General features: G+C 35.5%; 1 protein-coding gene and 1 long non-coding RNA gene across 4 annotated transcripts in view; both read left to right on the top strand.

Annotated features, from left to right (window-relative positions):
- LOC131160381 (uncharacterized protein At2g24330-like) overlaps positions 1-7,089 on the top strand; it is a 42,559-nt gene extending 35,470 nt beyond the window's left edge. For all 3 annotated transcript variants that reach the window (XM_058116013.1, XM_058116015.1, XM_058116014.1), the window contains 2 exons: positions 5,996-6,419; positions 6,654-7,089. In XM_058116013.1, the coding sequence (XP_057971996.1) occupies positions 5,996-6,419; positions 6,654-6,904 (675 nt within the window). In that variant the 3' untranslated portion in view covers positions 6,905-7,089. The remainder of the gene's footprint in view (positions 1-5,995; positions 6,420-6,653) is intronic.
- On the top strand, positions 686-2,433 carry LOC131160382 (uncharacterized). The gene is made up of 2 exons (XR_009138019.1): positions 686-1,929; positions 2,205-2,433. It is a non-coding gene; the product is annotated as an uncharacterized LOC131160382 (long non-coding RNA).
- Positions 7,090-24,092: the final 17,003 nt, after the last annotated feature.

The following is a 24,092-nucleotide window of genomic DNA, read 5'->3' as shown; positions in this document are numbered from 1 at the left end:
ATACCAAATACTACTAATGAAAATTTTGTTTGAATTGTCAATGGAACAGCAAACAGCAAAGCAAAAGATTTCTTTTCTTACTTCAGCCCACATTTATTTCCTTATATTTCAATTCATTATTTTGTATAGTTAGCATATATTTAGTTTACATGTATAGGGCTTGACAGATTATAGTTTACTTGTATAGGGCTAGAATCATGCTAAACCTTATTTACTTTCCATGTATGACATTCTTGTAAAGTCTATATATAATATAAAGAACTCAAGGCCAATTCATTTGGCCATTCACAACATATTTGACATGGTATCAGAGCCAACCGACTGCTAAGTTTTTTTTCCCCTTCGATTTTTTGTCTTCTCGGTTTCGTGGCTGTTAAGGTTTTGTTTTCTCTTTTGGAATTTTTTCTCTGTTCTTTCGGTACTTCTGTGGCTGCGTGGTTGTCGGCACAGCAGTTTCTGGGTTGCCATTTATTCCTCCAGTTTATGTCCTTGTGATTCTCAGCAGGCAGGCAACAGTTTTCTGTTGCTGTTTGTGACTTTTGGCAAGCAGGCACAACAGGTTTCTGGTTTGCCACTTATTTCTCCAGTTTCTGTTGCTGCTTGTGACTCTCGGCAAGCAGGCTTGTGACTTTTGGCAAGCAGGCACAGCAAGTTTCTGGTTTGCCACTTATTTCTCCAGTTTATGTTGCTGTTTGTGACTCTCGGCAAGCAGGCAACAACTTTCTGTTGCTGTTTCTGGAACTTATCTTCTCGGCACAGCAGGTTTTTGGTTCAAGATTTAATTTTTAGTGCAGTATTTTGGTTCATGATTTAATTTTTTAGTGCAGGGAGGTTGTTCTTGGTTTTTCTTTGTATCTGCATTGTTTATTTTGGGCTTCTAGATTTTCTGGTGGTCTATTTCTTTCGGCACTGTCTGTTTTTTTTGCTGCTTCTTGATTTTCCCCATTATTTAGCATGGACTATGCACCTGTGTGTGCCAAGTTTACGGGCAACAATTATTTTATGTGGGCTTTTCAGTTTGAATTCTTTGTGGTCATATTGATGGCACAGATTGTGCACCCAATCCTGATAAATCGAAGGAGTCTGCAGCTTGTCCTTCATGGGTTGTGCTTGATGCTCGGATTATGTCTTGGCTTCTTGGCTCGATTGAGCCACATATTGTCCCCAACTTGTGACCTTATCGCATTGCTCAATCCATGTGGACTTATTTTAAAACAATATATCATCAAGATAAAGTGCCTGTTTTTTCCAGTTAGAGCATGCAATTGCCATGTTTCAACATGACAATCGTTCCATCCAAGACTATTATTCGGTGTTTCTGACTTTTTGGAATGAATATTCTGATCTGGTTATTGCGGATGTTCCTGTGGCTTCTCTTCCCATTATTCAACACCTTCACAAGACTAGTCGTCGTAATCAGTTTCTTATGAAACTCAGCCCCGAGTATGAATTTGTTCCCTCGTCTCTGCTAAATCGCTCTCCTGTTCCTTCTCTAGATGTTTGTTTTGGTGAGTTACTTCGTGAAGAACAACGGCTTAGCACTCAAGTTACTCTGGCACAATCTCATGATAGTTTTGGGTTTGTCCCTGTGGCTTATGCTACTCAACGATGAGGACTGCTTGCGCATTCTAGCACTTTGTAGTGTTTTTGTTGAAAAGAATTTGGACATGTTGTTGCTAATTGTTCCAAGAAAATCTGCTCTTATTGCAAGAAGAAGGGTTACATTATCAAAGAATGTCGTATTCGCCCGTAGAATTGTCAGGCCTAGACATTCCAGACTTCTGTTAGTGTACCCCCCACAGTGACGTTTGTGGTTCCTGGCTCTTTCAGGTGACTTCTCGGTTCTTGCACCTCCTCCAGCGAATTATTGCACACCCGAAATGGTGCAATAGATGCTAATTTCGGCATTATCAGCAATGGGGCTCCAAGGTAACAATTCTACTGATCTCTGGTATGTGGACTCGGGTGCCTCGAATCACATGACGAATAATCCCACTACCTTGTGTCATGTTCGGCCCTAGACTAGTCAATCTGCTATTCAGACTGCCAATGGCAGTTCTTTGCCAATAGCTGCTGTCAAAAATGCCTCTTCTATGTTCACTAATGTGTTTCTTGCTCCTCAGCTTTTCATGAATCTCATTTTTGTTGGTTAATTAGTTAATAATTGTGTTGTTAATTTTTCTGGTAATGGTTGCTTTGTGCAGGACCAGGTAACGGGGTAGTCGATCGCGAAGGGACCTAAAGTGGGGCGCTTGTTTCCACTAATTTTTCCTGTTCCAACACGTTCTCCAGTTTCTTCTACTAAGTCTTTTGCTTGTAATAATGTTTCAGATCTTAGTATGGTGTTGCATCGTTGTTTAGGCCATCCCAATACTCAGATTTTATCTCATGTATTGCAATTTGGTTTACTTGGTAATAAAGAACGTTTCTCTTTATCTTTTGAGTGTGCCTCTTGCAAACTTGGTAAAAGAAAAACTCTTTCCTTCCCTTTGCAGAGCTTCTTAGTGTTTTGAGCTTATCCATAGTGATGTTTGGGGACCTTACCCGGTTAGTTCACATGAAAAATTTAAATACCATGTGAATTTCATTGATGATCATAGCAGATTTACTTGGGTTTACTTTCTTCTCTCTAAATCAGAGGTTTTTTGTACTTTCACTGAGTTTTTAGCATATGTTGACAATCAATTTTCATCTTCTATTAAGACATTATGCACAGATTCTGGTGGTGAATATGTGTCTATTGAGTTTCAGAAATTTTTCGCTTTTGAAGGCATTATTCATCAATGTTCATGTCCTGCTACTCCCCAATAGAATGGAGTAGCTGAACGGAAAAATCGTCGTCTCCTAGATATGGTCCGTACTCTCTTGTTAGAATCCTCTTTTCCATCCTTGTTTTGGGTTGAGGCTTTGAAAACCGCTTCTTACTTGATTAATCGTTTACCTTCTCAAGTCCTACTCATGGAGTCTCCCTATTTCCGTTTATTTGCAACCTAGTTACGATAACCTCCGTACCTTTGGTTGTGTATGTTTTGTTCATTTACGTCCTCATGAGTGACATAAATTATTTGCTCAATTTGTTCGATGTGCATTCTTGGATACAATGTGTGTCAAAAGGGATTTGTTTGCTACAATCCTACATTACATCGTACACGCATTTCTAGGAATGTTATTTTCTTTGAAACCAACATTTCTTTCCTCTTTCCTCTATACCCTCCTCTCCTATTGTGATTCTCCCCTCCTTTGAGGAGCAGTTCTCGGATCCTCATCCAATTAGTTCTCATTTTAAACCAGGTATTGTGTATATGAGGGGCCCCCGCCCATAGCCTCTTCCGGTAGCTCATCCGATATTTGATCCTACCACGCTCCAGATTTAGTCAATTGCAGCGCCTCCAGAGCCTTTGGTATGTCGCTCTTCTTGAGTGTTTGTACCCCCAGATAGGTATGTGTTTCCCTCTTCAAGTTTTGGTAACTCCGTTTCAGTACTTACTGCTGCATTGTCCAATTTAGATATTCCCACTTCCTACTCACACGTTGACAAGCATGATTGTCAAGCTATGCAGGAAGAAATTGCCGCTCTAGAGGCCAATTACAATGGGACATTGAGCCCTGTCCTCCCACCACTGTTCCTTTGGGTTGTAAATGGGTTTACTCAGTCAAGGTCTGATCTGATGGGAGTCTGGATTGTTACAAAGCTCGTCTTGTTGCACTTGGAAATGATTAGGAATATGGTGTCAATTATGAAGAAACCTTTGCTCCTGTGGCCAAGATGACTACTGTTCATACGATTTTGGCTATTGCTGCTTCCAGTGAGTGGCCACTACATCAGATGGATGTCAAGAATGCTTTTCTTCACGGGGATCTTAAAAAGTGTATTTATATGAAGCCACCCCCGGGCTTGTTTCCCTCTCCTACTTCACATGTGTGTAAGCTTCGTTGTTCTCTTTATGGTCTCAAAGAAGCTCCAACTTCACATGTGTGTAAGCTTTGTTGTTCTCTTTATTTATGGTCTCAAACAAGCTCCAAGGGTCTGGTTCGATAAATTCCGCACCACTTTATTACAATTTTCATTAAAATAGCGCAATTATGACACTTCATTGTTTCTTCGGAAATCAGACATGGGTATTGTTGTTCTTTTGGTTTATGTTGATGATATTGTGATTACTGGTTCTGATTCTGCTTTACTTGCTTAGTTCAAGACTCATCTCTTAGAGTCCTTTCTTATGAAAGATCTTGGGTCTCTCATATATTTTCTTGGTCTTGAGGTGTTTTGTAGTCCCTCCGGTATTTCACTCAATCAACATAAGTATGCTAGTGACTTGGTGACCACAGCTGGCCTTCAGAAGGGTACTTCTGTTGATACTCCCATGGAATTAAATGTCTAGCTTCGCAAAGAGGAGGTTGATTTACTTGCTGATCCCAGTTTATACCGGAAGTTGGTGGGTAGTCTTGTCAATCTCACCATTACTAGACCAGACATTTCTTTTGTTGTACAGCAAGTCAGTTAGTTTCTTCAGACTCCTCGTCATCTTCATTTGGCTGCTGTCTGTAGGATCATACGCTATGTTTAGGGCACTTTTGTTCATGGTTTATTCTTTTCTCTAGGCAATTCTACTCGCCTTACTGCTTATAGCGATGCTGATTGGGTTGGTTGTGCGGATACACGTCGCTCCATCATTGGCTGGTGTGTGTTCTTAGGTGATGCATTGATCTCTTGGAAGAATAAGAAGCAAGACAGAGTTTCTAAGTCATCGACGGAATTTGAATGCCGGGCGATGTCTTTTGCTTGTTTTGAAATTATTTGGCTTCAAGGCTTGCTTGCTGAGCTAGATTTTTACGAGACCGATCCTACACCTCTACATGCCGATAATATGAGTGCTATCCATTTCATGACCAATCCTGTCTATCATGAGCGCACGAAGCTTATTGAAGTCAATTGTCACTCTATCCATGAAGCATTTGAAGCTCATGTTATCACTCTTCCACACATTTCCAATGAATTACAAATTGCAGATATCTTCACCAAGGCTCTCACTCGCCATCGACATTGCTTCCTAAGTAGCGAATTGATGCTTGTTGATCAACCCGCATCAATTTGAGGGGGGCTGTCAATGGAACAACAAACGGCAAAGCAAAAGATTTCTTTCCTTACTTCAGCCCACATTTATTTCCTTATATTTCAATTCATTATTTTGTACAGTTAGCATATATTTAGTTTACATGTATAGCGCTTGACAGATTATAGTTTACTTGTATAGGGCTAGAATCATGCTAGACCTTATTTACTTTCCATGTTTAGCATTCTTGTAAAGTCTATATATAATATACAGAACTCAAGGCCAATTCATTCGGCCATTTACAAAATATTTGACATGAATATGGTTAAAAATTCTTTCGTAATTTCCTTTTCTCTCTGGTATTGTTCGAGTTCCAAACAGGGGGTGAAAATTGAAATAATAGAGAAATTGAAACTAAGATTTAGTTGAACATTGGAGATACCCGTCTTCAAATTCGAGTGATACTTTTTTTGTCTCATCTGCCCCTGGGTGTTTGAGGGTTAAAGATTTTTTTTCTCGTTGTGCTGAATCATTTCTTTTGTCATAGATCACGGTCAGCCCACAGATGGCTCATAAGTGATATGGCAACTAACTGTAGGGGAGGTGGTAGTTTATTTTTTTTCAAACATTAAAAAAGATCTCCATAATATTGACAAACGTCACAGGATATTACTGTAACTTACTCAAAATGAATTGGTATTCAAGATTTTTCTCTGGATAGAACCTATTTTCTTGTATTTATAAACCATGCAATCATACATGTGATGACTTGAGTTTGAAATGCTTGTGTCACATCTTGAGCTGAGGCTTGTGGAGGAGCTTTGATGCTTTTGTACTTTGTGCTGCATTGATGTTGTATATACATCTCCATTGAGCATCTTTGCAAATGTATTGTATAAGCCCTGAAACTGCATCACATGCTTATAAAAATTTTAATGCAGAGATATGATCCTGACCCAGCAGCAAAGGCTGCTGCTGCAACTGTCTTGGCATCTAAGCTGGGTGCAGACTCAGGCTTGAAGGTTTATGTTGGAGATGAATCTAAGCCAAGTGTGCCAAAAGGGAAGAGCAATGATGTGGAATTTGTGAAATCAAGTGGAATTCGAAATAGAAACCAATTGCACACCCGATCCAGTAATACAGGGAGCACTGTATTGCGACATTCCACTGAAGAAATGCCAACCAATCAGGGGGCAGAAGTTCCTGGAATTCCAGATCATAGGCAGCCGATTGTTGTTGAGCATCACCACAAAGGATCAACTACTTATGATGGGGGATGGATTGCCCGAATTGCTGCATTGCTAGTTGGTGAGGATCCAACACAGTCCTACGCACTTATATGTGGCAACTGTTACATGCACAATGGTGAGTATTACTTGAGTTCATATCTTTCTGTGGATGCCCCTACACATAAATTATTTGGGGCAGTGATGATCCCATTCTAGGCCGACCCAAACCTTCACCAATTCCCTCCAGGGCCCTTTCTCCACCTCTTATGTTCTCAGTCTGGATATGGTGCCCAGACAGTACTACTAAACAATCAGTCAATTCTCTGTAGATTGTTGCGGCATAAGTAATTTTCTATTATTGTCTGTACAGGGCTTGCTAGAAAGGAGGATTTCCCATATATTACGTACTACTGTCCACATTGTCATGCCTTGAATAGGTTAAAACAAACAGAAGAGCACGTCTCTGGTTCCAATTCCTGTTATATGGCATCGGCTATAGTCAGCAGCAGTGCTGTGATGAACGATGGTGGTGGTTCTGCATGTGATACTGTACCAGCAAGCAGCAGCATAGGAAAGGCTGCAGGAGATATGGCTGTAGGTAGTGAAAGCATAGGATCATGAAATTTAGACAGTTAAAAAAATGCAAAATTGTGTGGATGTGTACAGTGTGGGATGTAATGAGGTTTAATTATTTGTTCTGGTGTAATAAAAAACCTGAGGGTTTTCTTACCAAGAAACTGATGATCCACATAATAGATTTGATAACAGGTCAACTGATTGTTGATATAAAATGTCTTGTTTTGTTTTGTTTTTTTGTTTTTCTTTATTTCAGGCTTATAGATTTCTTCGTAGCCATGCTTTTAAGAATGGATTTCATCTTGGTTCAGATTGGCATCTTATTAATTAGTTTGCAAATGTTATGCTGCAATTTCTGTCTAGGCAATAGTTTTCGAGCTCATGTGAAGAAGTACTCGACTGCATTTGTTCAGATATTTGAAATAGTAAATTTCAAATGTGATTTTGCACAGTAAACTGATTTTATTTCGGCAGCTATTCATTATTCACTTCAAGAATGAATGGACTTCAAATATCAAATTTTATGTTTAAAAGATTAGCATCCAAACACACTGTAAACAAATTCTCCACAATCGTTTGCATAATTTGTCTGATACCAATGATACCAATTCAATGACGGCCATATTCCCATACTTCATCATTATTTTTCATCAAGATGGTGCATTCTGCTTCCTCAAGCAAATATCGTTTAAGGTGCTTTGCACAAACATGTCTCCTCTCCTACTTTATCAATGGCGAAGGACGCATGCAAGCTCTGATAACAAATGGGAAGGTGACGCTATTGGGTGGCAGGAATTGAAAGATCATGAGGTTATGCAGAAAGAGAGGTTTTGCATTTGGTGGGCACCCAAAGTATTGCAGTCCATTTTCCCGTAAGAAGAGCTACCCTGCAAATGCAAAGGAGTTTGTTTTGTGGCGAGTGATTGATCGCAAAAGAGACCGTTCCAGATAATGTTTGAGTGGATTAATTAATTTGCTTGAGCCGTTTGAAGTTGGAGCAAAATCATATTTGGAATATACTTTTTCATTAAACATTACCATTAAAATATATAATATAAATAATATTTTGGTAAAACTTTTTTATGTGTTTTTACTAAGATTAATTGTCATCTATATCTAGTTCAATGATTAGTTTTAACAATAATATCACAATTTAGCACATTATCTTATATTATTTGTTCAGTATAATTGATAACTTTTGATAAATTCATATGAATAATATTATATTTATAAAAATTGCATGTTGTATGAAAAACTTCAATAATATTATGAACATGTACATATGATATAAATTTATTTGCGACTGAAAAATAATAACTTACTTATAATATATGTAAACAAAAAGAATTAATTTCCCGATTTATTATGTAGAAGAATTTATTACCCAAAAGAATTTATTTCTTGATTTATTATTTAAAAAAAATATATTAAAAGAATTTATTTCTCAATTTATTACGCAAAATAATTTATTTCCCGATTTATCATTTTTTTAAAAATATACTAAATAATATCTTTTTTGAGAAAATAATTTCCAGAATGACACGTCGCAAATCCTGTTCCTTGAAGTAACGAGATTTTGTTTAAATCTTGCTACATCAAGTTGCGAGATTACATTAGAGTTATTCTGGGGATTATTTTCCCAAGAAAGGTATTATTTAATATATATATTTTTTAAAAAGGATAAATCGGGAAAAAAACTCGTAACATGATGGTCAGAAATTTTCAAAGGATATTTTAAGGGCTTGTTTGGAACTTTAAAAAAAAAAGAGAGAAAGGAAAGAAAAAATATAAAAAAAATTCATTTTTTTAATGTTTGGTTATCGAGAAAAGTAAAAAGGAAAACAAAAGATATAATAAATCAATGAATTAAATTTTGATTTTACACATGAATATCGTTTGATTATTCTTAATTTTAAATAATATTTAAAGAATTATTTTTAATACAATTTAATAAAGATAAAATACAATGGAAAATACATTTTCTTCATACTTTCCTTTTTTTTATTTCAAACAAAATCCTTTATTTAAACGGGGCCTAAAAGAAATTTCTAATTTCCTTTTTATAAAAATATATTATATAACTCAGAATTGTTCAAAATTTGTTGAAATTTTAAAATGTTTAATATCCCAAATAAATCTATTGAAGTTCCAAACGATATCATAAACACATTTTATGACTCAATTACAATTTTTTCCGTTGAAATTTTTGCATAATTGTTGAGTAACAACTTGAAACTATGTATTAGAAAATGTCTTAATTTTGAGAAAAAATTAAAGTATGTTCATGTATGTACATTTTCAATTTGACAAGAGTCCATATATATGTTTTAAAAATTGATTAGTTCGGTATTGATTTTTCCAAACTTCTAATGTTGATAGTAGGAACATGTTCTTATGCTTTGGCCCAAGTTTTTCTTATTTCATTAACATGATATTATTATTATTATTATTATTATTATTATTATTATTATTAGTTTTTGCAACATTGTGGATGCAATAGCTTGAAAGGGATGTTAGAATTTTTGAAGATGAGAATATTTTCCGTCCTTGTTTTGGTTTTTGATTCTTGTTGGGTTTACACTTTTGGGATTTTTCAGGGTCATTCTTTGTTTGAGATTTGTAGGGATTGGAAGGTGTTAGAAAACTAATAATATATAATGGTAAGACTTAGATATAAACAAAATTAAAATATAATTATGATTCACAAATAGGCTGAGACACAGATATCTCGCTTTTTTTTAAGGAAATTCAAGCCCTCTGCGGTTTATTGACTTAACCCACGAACCGGTGCAACAGAACTATTCAAGACTTGTCTCCTCCAGGATACAACAGTTCGATTTGAATTGTATGACTCACTCCAATTTCGTACAAATGAAGGAGTCCAAAGCTCCACAAAAAAATCACCTTTCTTTGCTTGTTAAACTCTTTAGACTCAAAAGACAGATGATATGATGAGAATGAAGAGAAGATATTGGTGTATTGTGCTAATGCCTCAAAGGTCTATTTATAGGCACAAAATGACCCTTCATTCTCCATGTACTTAATCAATAAGTTATATATATATATTAAGTAGATACAACCTTAGATTTAAGGTACAATCATATAATTAATCTTATGCATTTATGAAATACATGAATGAATGACCATAACCCAATCCAAGGTACATCTTCTTTTCCAAAATAACAATAAAATAATAATATTATTATAATACACAAACAATATAATAATAATATTAAAATACACCAACAATTCTCCTCTCATTTTAATATTATGTATGTACCATGCATGTAGAGAGTTTAATGATCAAAGATGAATAATTATGCATAATGAAGGCGTGCTCTGCATTGAACCTTCACTTAGCGAACAATAATCTTTACTCCAGAGTCAGTAGTAGTCTTAGACTTGAACTATGACTGCTTAAGGGAAATAAAATATTATTGCTCACACATAATTATTCAGGTGTTGAAATGAGTTTTAGTAGTCAGCACGTTTTGGCCTTGTACTAATCCCAGTTTCATGAGCATATTTGAGAATAAACCCAATTCTCATAGAGAGCGGCTCCACTCTCATGCTCACATAGGTGAAATTTATCAAGGGTGCTCTTATAATTCTGACACCCCACTTATAAGAGATACAAATTATCATTAAGAGTTTTAAAAACTCAACCTCCTTTATTACAGGATAAATGCACTTACACCATAGGGATGAGTTTAAAAATAATAGTGCATTTCTTACGACAACCATATGATTCGTTCTTCCCATTGAACCCAATTACAGGATCTCTAGTCCTTGGGGGTTGGGTATCCTCATACGTAGTTCATGATTTTATAGACTCTAATCCGATTCCCCTTGATGTATTCCAGACCTTTCTCTTTCTAAGGCCTTAGTTAATGGATCCGCAAAATTTTCAAAAGATTTTATATATCTCACATTAATGATGCCACTATTCAAATATGATCTCACAGTATTATGTTTTCTTCTTATGGGTCTAGATTTACTATTATAATAACGGCTATTCACTCTACCAATTGCACTAGTACTATCACCATTAATTAGTATAGGTGGTATTGCTTTTTCCCAAAATGGGATTTCATACAACATATTTTTAACCAACTTGCTTCTTCACTAGCTGATGCTAAAGCAATAAGCTCAGCGTCCATAACTGAATTAACAATTATTGTTTGTTTTTTAGATTTCCAGCAAATAGCACCACCATTTAAAGTAAAAATATAACTTGTGGTGGAGAGAGAATCACCAGACAAAGTATTCTAATCAAAATCACAAAAACCTTCAAGTACAATAGGATACTTAGTAAAAAATAAGCCATAATTTTTGGTACCAATTAAATATTTCATTACACGTCAAGAGCAATCCAATGTTCTCTGCCCGACTTGCTCGAAAATCTAATAAGTATTCCTACTGCATATGCAATGTCAAGTCTTGTTAAATTAATTGCATATCTCAGGCTACCAATAATGCTATTATATTCCTCTTGATTAGCCACTTCATTTTCATTCTTAATAGGAAATAAGTGATTACTTGAATCAAAAGGAGTAGTAACATGCTTGCAATTATTATAGCCATATTTATTCAAAAAATTTTCAATGTAATGCGACTGATTAAGAAATATACCATCACACGATCTTGAAATTTTCATGCCTAAAATAATATTAGCCTCATTTAAATCTTTCATCTCAATATGTTTTTTGAGTATTGTTTTATGACATGAAAATTTGAACAAAAAATGAGCAAGTCATCCACATAGAGACTAATAATAACATGTGAATCTTCTCAAGATTTATAGTAGATATAGTTATCATACTCATTTGATTTATATCCATTCTTGATCATGCAGGAACCAAACTTTTCATGCCACTGTTTTGGTGCTTGTTTTAAGCCATAAAGTGACTTAATTAACTTGCATACTTTGTTTTCTTGGCTAGGCTCTATAAAGCCTTCGAGTTGATCCATATAAATTTCTTCATCTATGTCCCCATGTAAAAAAGCAATTTTCACATCCATTTGATGAATTTGTAGATCATAAATTGCAGCAATTGCAATTAACAATCTAATGGATGTGCTTTTAGAAATTGGCAAAAAAGTATAAAAAACATCAAGATCTTCTTTTTGTTTATAGCTTTTGTCTACAAGACGAGCCTTATACTTGTCTATTGACCCATTTAGTTTGAGTTTCTTTTTAAGGACCCATTTGCACCCAATGGTTTTACAACCCGATGGTAATACTACTAATTTTCATGTCTGATTGGAAATTAGAGATCCCATCTCATCATTCATAGCCTCTTTCCAAAAAACCGCATCAGGTGATGTTAATGCATCTTGTAAGGTAATTTGATTTTCCTCTAAAATATTGACATAATAATCAGGGCAAAACCCTTCTCAACTCTAGCTCTTTTACTCCTTGGTTCAATCTCAATTTTTTTTTTATTCTTTAAATTAGGAGTAGACAAGCTAGATTTTGAAACAACATTATTACCAACATTTTTACTCCCGCTATTTATAGTTTTAAATGGAAACTTCTCTTCATGAAAGATTGCATCCTCTGACTCAAAGATAACATTATTCTTAATGTCTAAAAATCTATAGGTTGTACTATGAATAGAATATCCAAGAAAAACACAAGTAAAAGCTTTAGCACCTAATTTAGGTCTTTTAGGGTCTATGAGCCTTACAAAGGCTAAACAATCCCAAACTCTAAGATAATCTAAAATATGCTTATGCCCTTTCCAAAGTTCAAACGGAGTAATGTTGGTCTTTTTGTGTGGCACTTTGTTGGCCTTACAAGGTTTAACATGTTGTTTTGATGCTAACAAACAAGTGGAACTTAACATATTTGGTTAAATGATGACATTTCAGGGCTGATCTGTGAGAAAGTAAGGTCAAGTACTCAGAAGGATTCATGAAAGCTTATTTCAAAGATTAAGATGATCATATGAAGCTTGAAGCATGGATTCAAGGATGACTTATTATGAGAGCATGAATGTTAAAGAGATTAAAGAATATCAAAGCTTGAAGAAAAGCAAGAGAGCCAAAGCTTGAAGCAAAACAAGAGAGCTCAAAGGAAAACAAACATGAAGACTCTCAAGCACTTAGAATGTCTAAGTCCTTAGAAGTCTTTATGTAAGTGCTTCATATTTTAAATATCTTTTGAAATATTTTTGAAGCTCATTAGGATGCAAAAAAGACTTAGAGACTAGTTTTTAAAATCCTGGAAAATTATTTTTAAAAGTTACATTTAAGTCTTTCAAATAACAAAAAGTTTAAAAGCTTAAAAAAATTAGAAGTTTTGAAAAAAATTGACTAGTCAGCTGACTAACTAGATTGCACTATGGTTCCTCAGTCGACTGACCTTCCATAACATTTTAAAACCTTTAAACTGAACTATCTAGCTGATTGACAAAATTTACCTGAGTTCAGTCAGCCGACTGATAAGGGGACTGTTCAGCTGACTGACCATTTTGACCTATGATTAGTCAACCGACTGACAAGCCCAGCTGACTGACACTTTTTGAACTATGTTCAGTCAACTGACTAATAAATCAATGGAATTAATTTCTGGCAGACAGAAAGGTCTTAGCTGCTTGTCCAGCCGGTTGACCCTATATAAATTGCTTACCCAATTGCCTATCTAGATGACTTATCCTACGGGATTTTAAATTTTGAACCTCAATGGGAAAATTCTAAAAATTAGTTTTTCAAATGTGAATGTTATAAAAACTTGGTGGACACTCCAAATAACTTGGGAAACAAGGAAACTCACCTTAAAAATTCTATAAATACTCCTTTAACCTAAGGAATTAAACAACCAAGCATACAATCAAGAAATCAAGCATCCTACCCCCAGGGTGTGGTTCAGGTGGTAGTGCGAGCTGCGAGAATGTCTCTCACGAGGTCAGGTGTTCAAACCCTCCCGGGTTCGTTTCCGCCCCTGGATTCCTGAAATTTACTTCCCTTTGGAGTTGTGGGGTCGGCTTCAAGGGGCGCGAGTTTAGTCATGTGGACCGTAAAATGGACACGTGGAAACCTAGTGCGTAATCCGAAAAAAAAAAAGAAAAAGAAATCAAGCATCCTACCTTCAATCTCTCACAAAGCTCACTCTTGCTCACACTCTTGTTGGGAGAATTCTAATGAACTACTGCTGATATTCATCTAGAGAAGGAATTGGTGATATCTTATCTTGAGCTTCAATTCTATTTCATCTTGATATTTAAATTTTGAAATACAGAGTGTTGAATTTATACTAATCTTCTTTGTTTGAGAGTGTTCTTGTACGTAGTGTTTATTTTGTATTTCTTGTAGTACTTGGATGATTCAAGGTTGATTTGGATCATTGCTCAAGCGTGGGGTATCGCTTGGAGAGATGACTAATCTAGCTTATTGAAGGAGTGCCCAAGCGTGGGGTATCGCTTGGAGAGGTGATTACTCTAGCCTAGTGAAGGAGTGTTTGTAAAGGTTTTGTTCTGCCCGGAAAGGAACAAGTTTAGTGGAATCTTTCGGTGGTTTGCCAAAGGTGAGAACGTAGGTTGGGGATAAGCCTTACCTTGTAAAAACCTAGTGTCACTCTCTTTCCCTTACTCTCTTTAAATTCCAGCAAACATATAAAATGCGTGGACGTTTTAAATTCCTTAATCATAAAAATTATGTGGATTGGAAATTAAATAAACCAAAGTTTAGTTTTGATCTGGGATTGCGGAAACCGAAAGGGAGTACGTTGGTTGATCAATACTTTGCGGAAACCTCAAAGGGAGTACGTTGATTGGTTAACATACAAATACAAATTAACTAAGAGTTTATTTAAATTATGAGTTGTTGGGAATTTGAGTTGTGGTTTGCATTGAAGAATCAATTTCATTCTCCGCAGGGCTTGAATCAAATTTCATATACACAGAGCTACAAAAGCTGAAAGCTGAATATTGAATTTTGTGGGTTGAACACTTTCGTTGATTGATTGGCTGAATGTTTAAGTTTTGATTTACTTGAGTTGTGTTGTGATTAGTTGTGTATTGAATAAAGAACTAAGGATTGATTGTGTGATTGCTGAAATAACAAAAGGTTAAGAATTCATGAAAAGAATTAAAAGAAAATTTTATAAACCCAATTTACCTTTGTGGTATTATCGATATTGGTATTACCATTTTCGTGTAGAATTGCATCTTGCCCTCTTGCGTCCTCGATGTCATACTTATTCTGCAAGACCTTCTTGCCTTTCCATCTCTTGAAACGGGTTCCTTTAAACTAGAAAGGCTTGTTGAGATCTCCAACATTTCCACTCGGTTTCTCAACTGTAGGCTCCATATTTTGAATCTCTTTAGAATTGTTAGAAAACTAATAATATAAAATGATAAAACTTAGATACAAATAAATAAAAATATAACCACGATTCATAAATTGGTTGAGGCACGGATATCGCACTCTCTTTAAGGAGATTCAAGCCCTCTGTGGTTTATTAGTTTAACTCACGAACTGGAGAACCAGAACTCCTCAAGACTTGTCTCCCCCAAGATACAATAGCCTGATTTGAATCGTATGACTCACTCTAATTCCGAACAAACGAAGGAGTCCAAAGTTCTACAAAAAAAAACATCTTTCTTTTCTTGTCAAACTCTCTTGACTTAAAAGAAACATGATATGATGAGAATGAGGAGAAGAGATTGGTATATTGTGCTAATGCCTCAAGGGTCTATTTATAGGCATAAAATGACCCTTCATTCTCCATGTGTTTAACAAATAATTTATGTATATATTAAGTAGATACAACCCTAGATTTAAGGTACAATCATATAATTAATCTTATGCATTGATGAGATACATGAATGAATGACCACAACCCAATCCAAGGTACATATTCTTTTCCAAGATAACAATAAAATAATAATATTATTAGAATACACAAACAATATAATAATATTTTTAAAATACACTAATAGAAGGTAATTCCCATTTCATTAATGAAATTTTCTATTATCCAAAAAGAAAAAAAAAAGGATGAGTTTTACATTTCATATATTGATCTAAATTTAAGAGAGTAATATTTGATTGTGTTGTTGGGGAAGTAACAAGACAACTAGCATAGTAGATAATCTTTCCCAAAAATTAAATCTGTGACGAGCAAAATAACCAACCAACAATAATAATAAATCACACATTACAATACAAACACCACGATTTTTAACGTGGAAAACCCCTCCAATGTGAAGGGTAAAAACCATGGGGCCTATGAGACCCATTAAAATTTTTACTATAGTAAACGCAAAAATTACAGCAGTACAATCACAAAAAAGTCCTTACAAACTTAGAGCGAAAAAGATTCCCAAAAGAATCGCGATAAATTAAGAATGAGGGGAAAGAAGTCACCCAAATGCAGTTACGATCAGTACTACAAAATCAGGTCTTCCAAAGCTCTAAAATAGATCTCCACCATCCAGATTGAAGGTTGACAAATCCCGAACGTGCTCTGCAAATTTTAGCAAAAACGGATCACAAAAGACTTTTTGATCATCGAGTTGATGAAGACTGAACAATGCTTCACATACTATTACACACACTATTTCACACACTGTGCAATGCTAAAAAAATTTATTTATTTTTTTCTTTGTGTGTTTTTTTTTTGGTAGCACTCCACTCTGCAGCCTTTAAAAAAGGTGCAGCTCCTGCTCCTCCTTAAATTTCCCTAATGGGCTTCAGCTCACATGGGCTTCCTTTTTTTTTTTTTTTTTTTTTTATGTACTTATATGGCTAATGTGGGCTGGACCTAACAAATCTCCCCCTTAAACCCATAAGAGGAAGGCGACATTCATTAAGATTATCAAAAAATTTTGATACTGGTTGCCTCGGCACACAACTCAAGCTTCGCACGAGGCACCACCTGTGTCATTATATCAACAACATTGTTATCAATGTGGATCTTCTCAAGTTCAAGAAACTTAGAATCTAAAACATCTCGAATCCAATGATATCTCACATCAATATGTTTTGATTTACCATGAAAGGTTGAATTCTTACTAAGATGAATAGCACTTTGATTATCACAAGATAACACATGCCTCTTCTAAGTGAATCCAAGTTCATAAACTAATTTCTTCATCCATAATAACTCTTTACATGCCTTAGTAGCTGCAATGAACTCAGTTTCTGTAGTGTACAAAGCAACACATTTCTGCAACTCGGATTGCCAAGACATAACTCCCCCTACAAAGGTAATCAAATAAGTTGAAGTAGATTTCCTCAAGTCTGAATCTCCAGCCATGTCTAAATCTATATAGCGAACTAGAACAAGTTTTTCAGAACCAAAACAGAGTTTCAAATTAGCTGTACCATGGAGATACCTCATAATCCATTTCACAACATTCCAATGCTCTTTACTTGGATTAGAGAGAAATCTGCTAACTACACCAACTGTATGAGCTAAATCTAACCTTGTAACGCCCTAACCTGAGTTTGCCAGGGAGCACTGCTTCTCTTCTCCTTCACCTGGACCAGACAACAGGGGGGCGGGCCTTATCGGACTAATGACTAGCCCTACAGATTAACATGTGTCCTTTTCAGTGTGTTTTTTCCTCACTCACACACTTCCTAAGAAAACTTCCCAAGAGGTCACTCATCCTAATATTGCTCCAAGCCAAGCACGCTTAACTATGAAGTTCTTATTGGAAAGTTCCCGAAAAGAAAGGTGCACGTTGTTGATATGGGTAGTAACATCTAATCTTTTTACGTCTTTCATCCATAGGATATCACATTCTCCCCCACTTATAGAACGCAATGTCCTCGTTGCGAACCCACAATTCCAAACCTAGGTGATGTGAATCTCATCGCACTTCCGGCTGGGTGTTGGCTCTAATATGATTTGTAACGCCCCAACCTGAGTCTGCTAGGGAGCATTGCGTCTCTCCTTTTCCACCTGGACCAGACAGTAGGGGGGCGGGCCTTATCGGACTAATGACTGGCCCCACATATTAACACGTGTCATTTTCAATGTGTTTTGTCCTCATTCACACACTTCCTAAGAAAACTTCCTAGAAGGTCACCCAGCCCAATATTGCTTCAAGTCAAACACGCTTAACTATGGAGTTCTTATGGGAAAGTTCTCGAAAAGAAATGTGCACCTTGTTGATATGAGTAGTAACATCTAATCTTTTTAAGTCTTTCATCCATGGGGTATCACATTTAATGAAAAGCCCCGAATCCTTAAACCCGGGTCTAACGTGTAATACCTGATAAAATCCTGATAATCGATAACTCATAATATACGCAGCGAAAAACATAACCATAATCTCCATATAACATAATACCAAAGTTTACTAATTCTAACTATAATCCATAATAAATTATCAATCACCTGCATTTCCATAATTACATATATCTCCAAAACATTTCAGTAATTTTACAATCATTCCTTATTCAATAGCCTTAAAACATAAAGACATAAAACTTAAATATTTACATTTCCTAAAATTAACATAGAAATATACCATTTTCTTTTTCTATTTCCCAGTAATGCTATAAAAACCTCGAGCTCTCAAACCTCGATCCCGAGGAAATCCTGAAAAAAGATAAATTCATATTTGAGTGAGACACATCTTAGTAAGGGAAGAAACCATATATTAAAACAGTGTGCGACCAACATGAGTTTATATATAACATAATATTTAACATTTGAAAACCCTTGACATAATTTCTGAAATCATTCCCTGATCCTAATCAAACACATGCAAATATTTAACCCATGAGATTACCCAGGGATAGGGGTGATTACCCGCCCATACAAGTAGCACCCCTCTGCTCTGATATTTTTGACAACCCAAAGGTCGCAGTTAAAGCATACTAGGGCACTCACCTTACTCAGTAAGCCCTCAAGTGATAAATTAATCTCGAACTCACACTGTTCAACAATAGCTTACCGGCAAAGGCCCTAAGGATAGGGAAATCTACCCGCCCATACAAGTAAGTTCCCTCTGCTCTAGTACGTTATGCGGCTACTGCCACATTTGTAGCTACTAATGCACTCGCCTTACTCAGCAAGCCCTTAAGCGAAAGGTACGTCTCGACCAATCGTAACATGTTCTACGTACATACATACTTCTAATATCATAATACATCATTCTTTTCTGTCATTATACATTCATGCACATTCATTCTTATTTATAACTTAACTTTGCATTTCGTTTCACTTTAAGTGACTCTTTCCCATTTACATCATTTACCTTTATCATTTCATTTCATTGCTATTTCATCATCATTTCATTGCATAACATTTCATTTCATTACTTCATACTACAACTGGTCTTTAGCCATCATCAGTTAGTCTACGTAGAAACGTGCTAGATCTGCTAACACAGCTCCTTTTAGCTGTCATCAGTTAGTCTACATAGAAGTGTGCTAGATCTGCTAACATGGCTGTCTTTCAGCTGTCTTACATTTACATGGTTGCATTTAACATACACATGCAATATTGTCCTTATCATATTTTAATTCTCATTGTTTTACTTACTTAGGCTGCATCTCATACATTTAACATATATTTGCACAGAATCTTATGCCACACAATTTAATAGTAAAATTCATACATTACCTGTAAAATAAGTCAACTAACATTTAACGTTTATATACTGAAAATACCTTTCATTTCTTACTTAATTATCCTGAAAATATTTCCCACTTTCATCAATTCATTTTCGCATATACATATCTAATAAACAACCCTAAACTCGAAAAAAAATATAATTTAAACGGTTGGCATTTTACCCATACCAAAATATATACACGTACATATAACACAATTTATTTTTTCATTAATTTCATAAAAATTCTGATTTAATATATATTTTTTCCCTTACCTTGTTTCTTGAACTACGCCAACAGGGACTCCGAAAAATACCTGCGGCGCTCACCCGGATCTTAAAATTAAATTCCTAATTCTAATAAATTATTCCTGAATAAAATATTATTTAAATATTTCCTAGGATCATAATTTCTAAATAAATAATAATACCCTTAAATTTAGTCAAATTCTCAAATCTCACTCTCACTTTGAAGTAGGGCCTAGAAAACCCCAATTGGAAAATTACATACGCCAAAATGACGATAACGATGACTAGGACCCCGTGGTAGTATCCGTTCGTCGATTTAATCATATATTAATGGCAAAATTGAGAAAATGAGGAAAAATTACCTTTCCCTAGGAGCAGTGCGTAAGTTGTTCCCATGAAAAATCTGCTCCAGTAGAAATGTCGGCAGCGGAACCAGGATTCCAACGACACCTTCCATTTCCCGATCCATCGCAAACTCGCCGAGTAATTGAGCGAAAAAGAGAGAGATGGAGACGGAGCGCAGAAAAATTAAAAAAAATTTCAAAGAGGGGGGGTTGCGTGCAGCCTCTGCTTTCTTCTTCTTCTTCTTTTACTTTTCTTAACTTTATATATATTATTTTAACTTATACTTATCATATATATATATATATATATATATATATTATAATAACTTACTTATATATATCATTTTAATTAGTTAATTAATTTTTTTTAAATCCAATATAAAAATATTTAATTCAATAACTAATTATTTAATTATTTAATTTATCTTAATTTAATTTAATTTATATATTTTTAATTTTTTTCTTCTTCTTTTTCCCACGTCATTCCTTTTATTTATTTATCTGTTATTTTATTTATATTTTTTTTAAAATTATTTTAATCCTTTTAAATTTCCGAGTCTTTACAAACCTTGTACAAACCATGACATACATTAAGCTACGAATTGCAAATGCATATGGAACACTTTCCATGTGTAGTGACCCGAAGAATAATAATATTTTAATAATAAGAGGGAGAGAAAATAGAAACGGAAACAGAAGGAGGCCATAGACTTCGTCTATGAACACTGACAACATTGCATTTTGGAGATAATATTAAATAATAAAAATTTCAGAAATTGCCAGGCTTCGTTGACGAACACAGGGTTTCATCGACGAAGGTCTTTAGAATTTCGTCGACGAACACAGGGCTTTGTCGATGATAAAATACCGAGAGACGGTTCAGGTTCCTCTGAATTTCGTCGACGAACACATGTCTTCGTCAACGAAATTACTAAAATTTTGTCGATGAAGTGATGTGGCTCGTCAACGAATCTGGTAGTATAAAAATGGGAAAATCGGGATTTTTGGTCATTTCGCTTGCCGCTCTCTCTCTTCTCTCTCTCTCTCTCTCTCTCTCTCTCTCTCTCTCTTACGACTCTCTCTCCCTTCTTTTTTCATTTTTGGCCCCACCAGTCGCCGGATCGACGATCCGAAGCTACCACGATGCTCCTGGCGGAGTTCTCTACGCATCTACCGGAGCGGATCGTTGGGAAATCGAAGTTGGAAATCATCCCAAATTTAGGGTAAGGCCTTTTAGTCTCCTTTTGGCCTTGTGGTAGTTATAGGAAATGATACAGGCAGAAAAATATTGATGTTTAGTTATAACAAATATTGGTTTCAAGGTGTTTTGTAGGAGGCCCTGTGGGTATCGGGTTAGAGCACAGTAGGGGTTTTTCAGAGATTAGGTAAGGGATATATGCTATGTTAGGAAATTTCTAAATATTATGCAGTGTATTTATTTATGAAAATTATGTACTCAAGTTAGGAAATTTAGTATGGGAGTATATTTTATGAATTCTAGTTTCATGATTTTATGTATTTCAGTACTATGATTATGTGAATTACAGTACCATGATTTTACGAATTTTAATACCATGATTATACGAATTACGGATACAGTATTATGATTATGTAGTACCTGTATTATGATTTACAGAGTTTAAAGCATGCCATGTTTTCTATTACCATAACATACAGAGTATACAACCAGAGCATTTACAGAATATATAGACTGTTATACAGAGATAGCGTCGAGATGCTACAGTTACAGTATTTACAGTACAAAAAGTTATGGGTTATGGTAATTTTGAAAACATGATGAAAACAGTAATAGAGTATATATATATGAATATGTATATAGTATCAGACCCTATTGGACCATACAGTTTATAGAGCATGGTACCGTAGCTACATGCAGTATACAGTTTACAGAGTACAAACTCATATTCAGATAATAGGCTGTAGGTCGATCGTATAGTGCCCTTGACTAGACAGGCTCCCCATCAGATATGGGTAGAGGTGGGCAGATCGACCGAAGGAGTATAGTGATTTACCTGGTCGGCCAGCCAGTGTAGATCCTGCCTACGGGCCGCACAACCCTGTCATGAGGGGTTAAATCATGACATACAGATATCCACAGGGGAAAGTTTACAATTATTATTATGTATATTTTGATTTACAGAGACAAGGGAATTACTTATGTATGTTAGAAGTTAGAAGTATTTTGAATAGTAACTTAAATATAGGTGTGTTAAATGACATGAAAATGGTAATGAATATTATGATTTGTATTGTATTTATAGATCCAGATATACATGATTATATGGAAACGAATTTTTATGATATGATGACTCATTTGCCACACACTAGTAATAGCATATATCGTCTTACTGAGTATTGGCTCATCCTAGTATTGAAACCTTTTTCAGGTGATCCAGGTAGGCGAGCAGATCAGGCTCGCAGGTAGAAGGGCGTTTGTAGTGCCCTGACAGCAAAGTGAGTACAGTGGAGGGTTTTTGCATTTGCCCTAACTAGCTGAGGGCAATTTTGGGGATTTAGTAACACATGTATATATTCTTTTGGGAAACACGATAGCACTCTGGTATTGTACAGTATGGTATATCATTATGTATGGCAATGTTTATTTGTATTATGCTTCTCACTGCTTAGGATAATGTAATGGTATTAGAGTATGATAATTACTACAGTGGAAAAAAAATCATGTTAATTAAATAGGTCGTTACACCATGTCTCTCTTTTCTTCATCATTAGAAGGAAACTGTTTACTACTTAACTTGAAATGTATAACAATAGTAGTACTTACCACTTTGGCTTTCTCTATGTGAAACCGTTGAAGTACCTTCTCAATATACTTTTCCTAAGATAGCCATAACTTCTTAGCACTTCTGTCACGTGAGATTCTCATGCCAAGAATTTGTTTCACTGGTCCCAAGTCTTTCATGGCAAAAGACTTGCTCAACACATGATTTAACCTGTCAATTCTAGAAGCATTGTGACCAATAATAAGCAAGTCATCAACATAAAGCAACGAAATAATGAAATCATCATTAGAGAACTTCTAAACAAATACACAATGGTCTGACGTTGTCTTCTTGTAGCCTTGTTGAACTATGACAGACTCGAACTTCTTTTACCACTGTCTAGGAGCTTGTTTCAGGCCATACAAGCTCTTCTTCAATCTGCAAACATAATTCTCCTTACCTTGCACCACAAAACCCTCAGGTTGGTTTATATAAATTTCTTCCTCAAGATCGCCATGGAGGAAAGCAGTTTTCACATCCATCTGCTCAACCTCCAAATCAAGACTAGCAGCCAAGCCCAAAACAACATGGATTGATGACATTTTCACTACCGGTGAGAAAATCTCCCCAAAATCAATTCCCTTTTTCTGACTGAAGCCTTTGACAACTAATCTAGCTTTGTACCGTGGGAGTGAAGAATTCTCTTCTTGTTTTAATCTTTAAACCCACCGATTTTTTAAAGTTCTCTTACCTTTAGGTAATTTTACCAGCTCAAAAGTACAGTTTAGTGTAATGGAAGATGAAAAGAAATCTCTGCATGACAACCACACTTTTATAGCTGATTTTAACGTGGAAAACCCCTTTAATATGAAGGGTAAAAACCACGGGGCCTATGAGACCCAATAAAATTTCCACTACAATATAGGAAAAAATTACAGCAGTACAATCACAAAAAATGTTCACAAATTTAGAGCAGAAAAGATTCCCAAAAGAATCGCAATAAAATAAGAATGAGCGGAAAGAAGTCACCCAAATGCAGTTATGATCAGTACTACAAAATCATTTCTTCCAAAGTTCTAAAACAGATCTCCACTGTCCAGATCGAAGGTCGACAAATTCCAAATATGCTCTCCAAATTTCAATAAAATCGGATTACAAAAGACCTTCCGATCGTCGAGTTGATAAAGACCGCACAATGCCTCACATACTGTTACACACACTGTGCAATGCTCAAATTATTATTTTTTTCTCTGTGTGTTTTTTTTTTTGGCACGACTCCACTCTGCAGCCTTTAAAAAAGGTGCGGCTCCTGCTCCTCCTTAAA

This window comes from Malania oleifera, chromosome 7 (genome assembly GCF_029873635.1).
Source record: "Malania oleifera isolate guangnan ecotype guangnan chromosome 7, ASM2987363v1, whole genome shotgun sequence".
Classification (NCBI taxonomy): domain Eukaryota; kingdom Viridiplantae; phylum Streptophyta; class Magnoliopsida; order Santalales; family Ximeniaceae; genus Malania; species Malania oleifera.
Note: the sequence above shows the minus strand (reverse complement) of the source record. Positions and strands in the feature narration are given on the sequence as shown.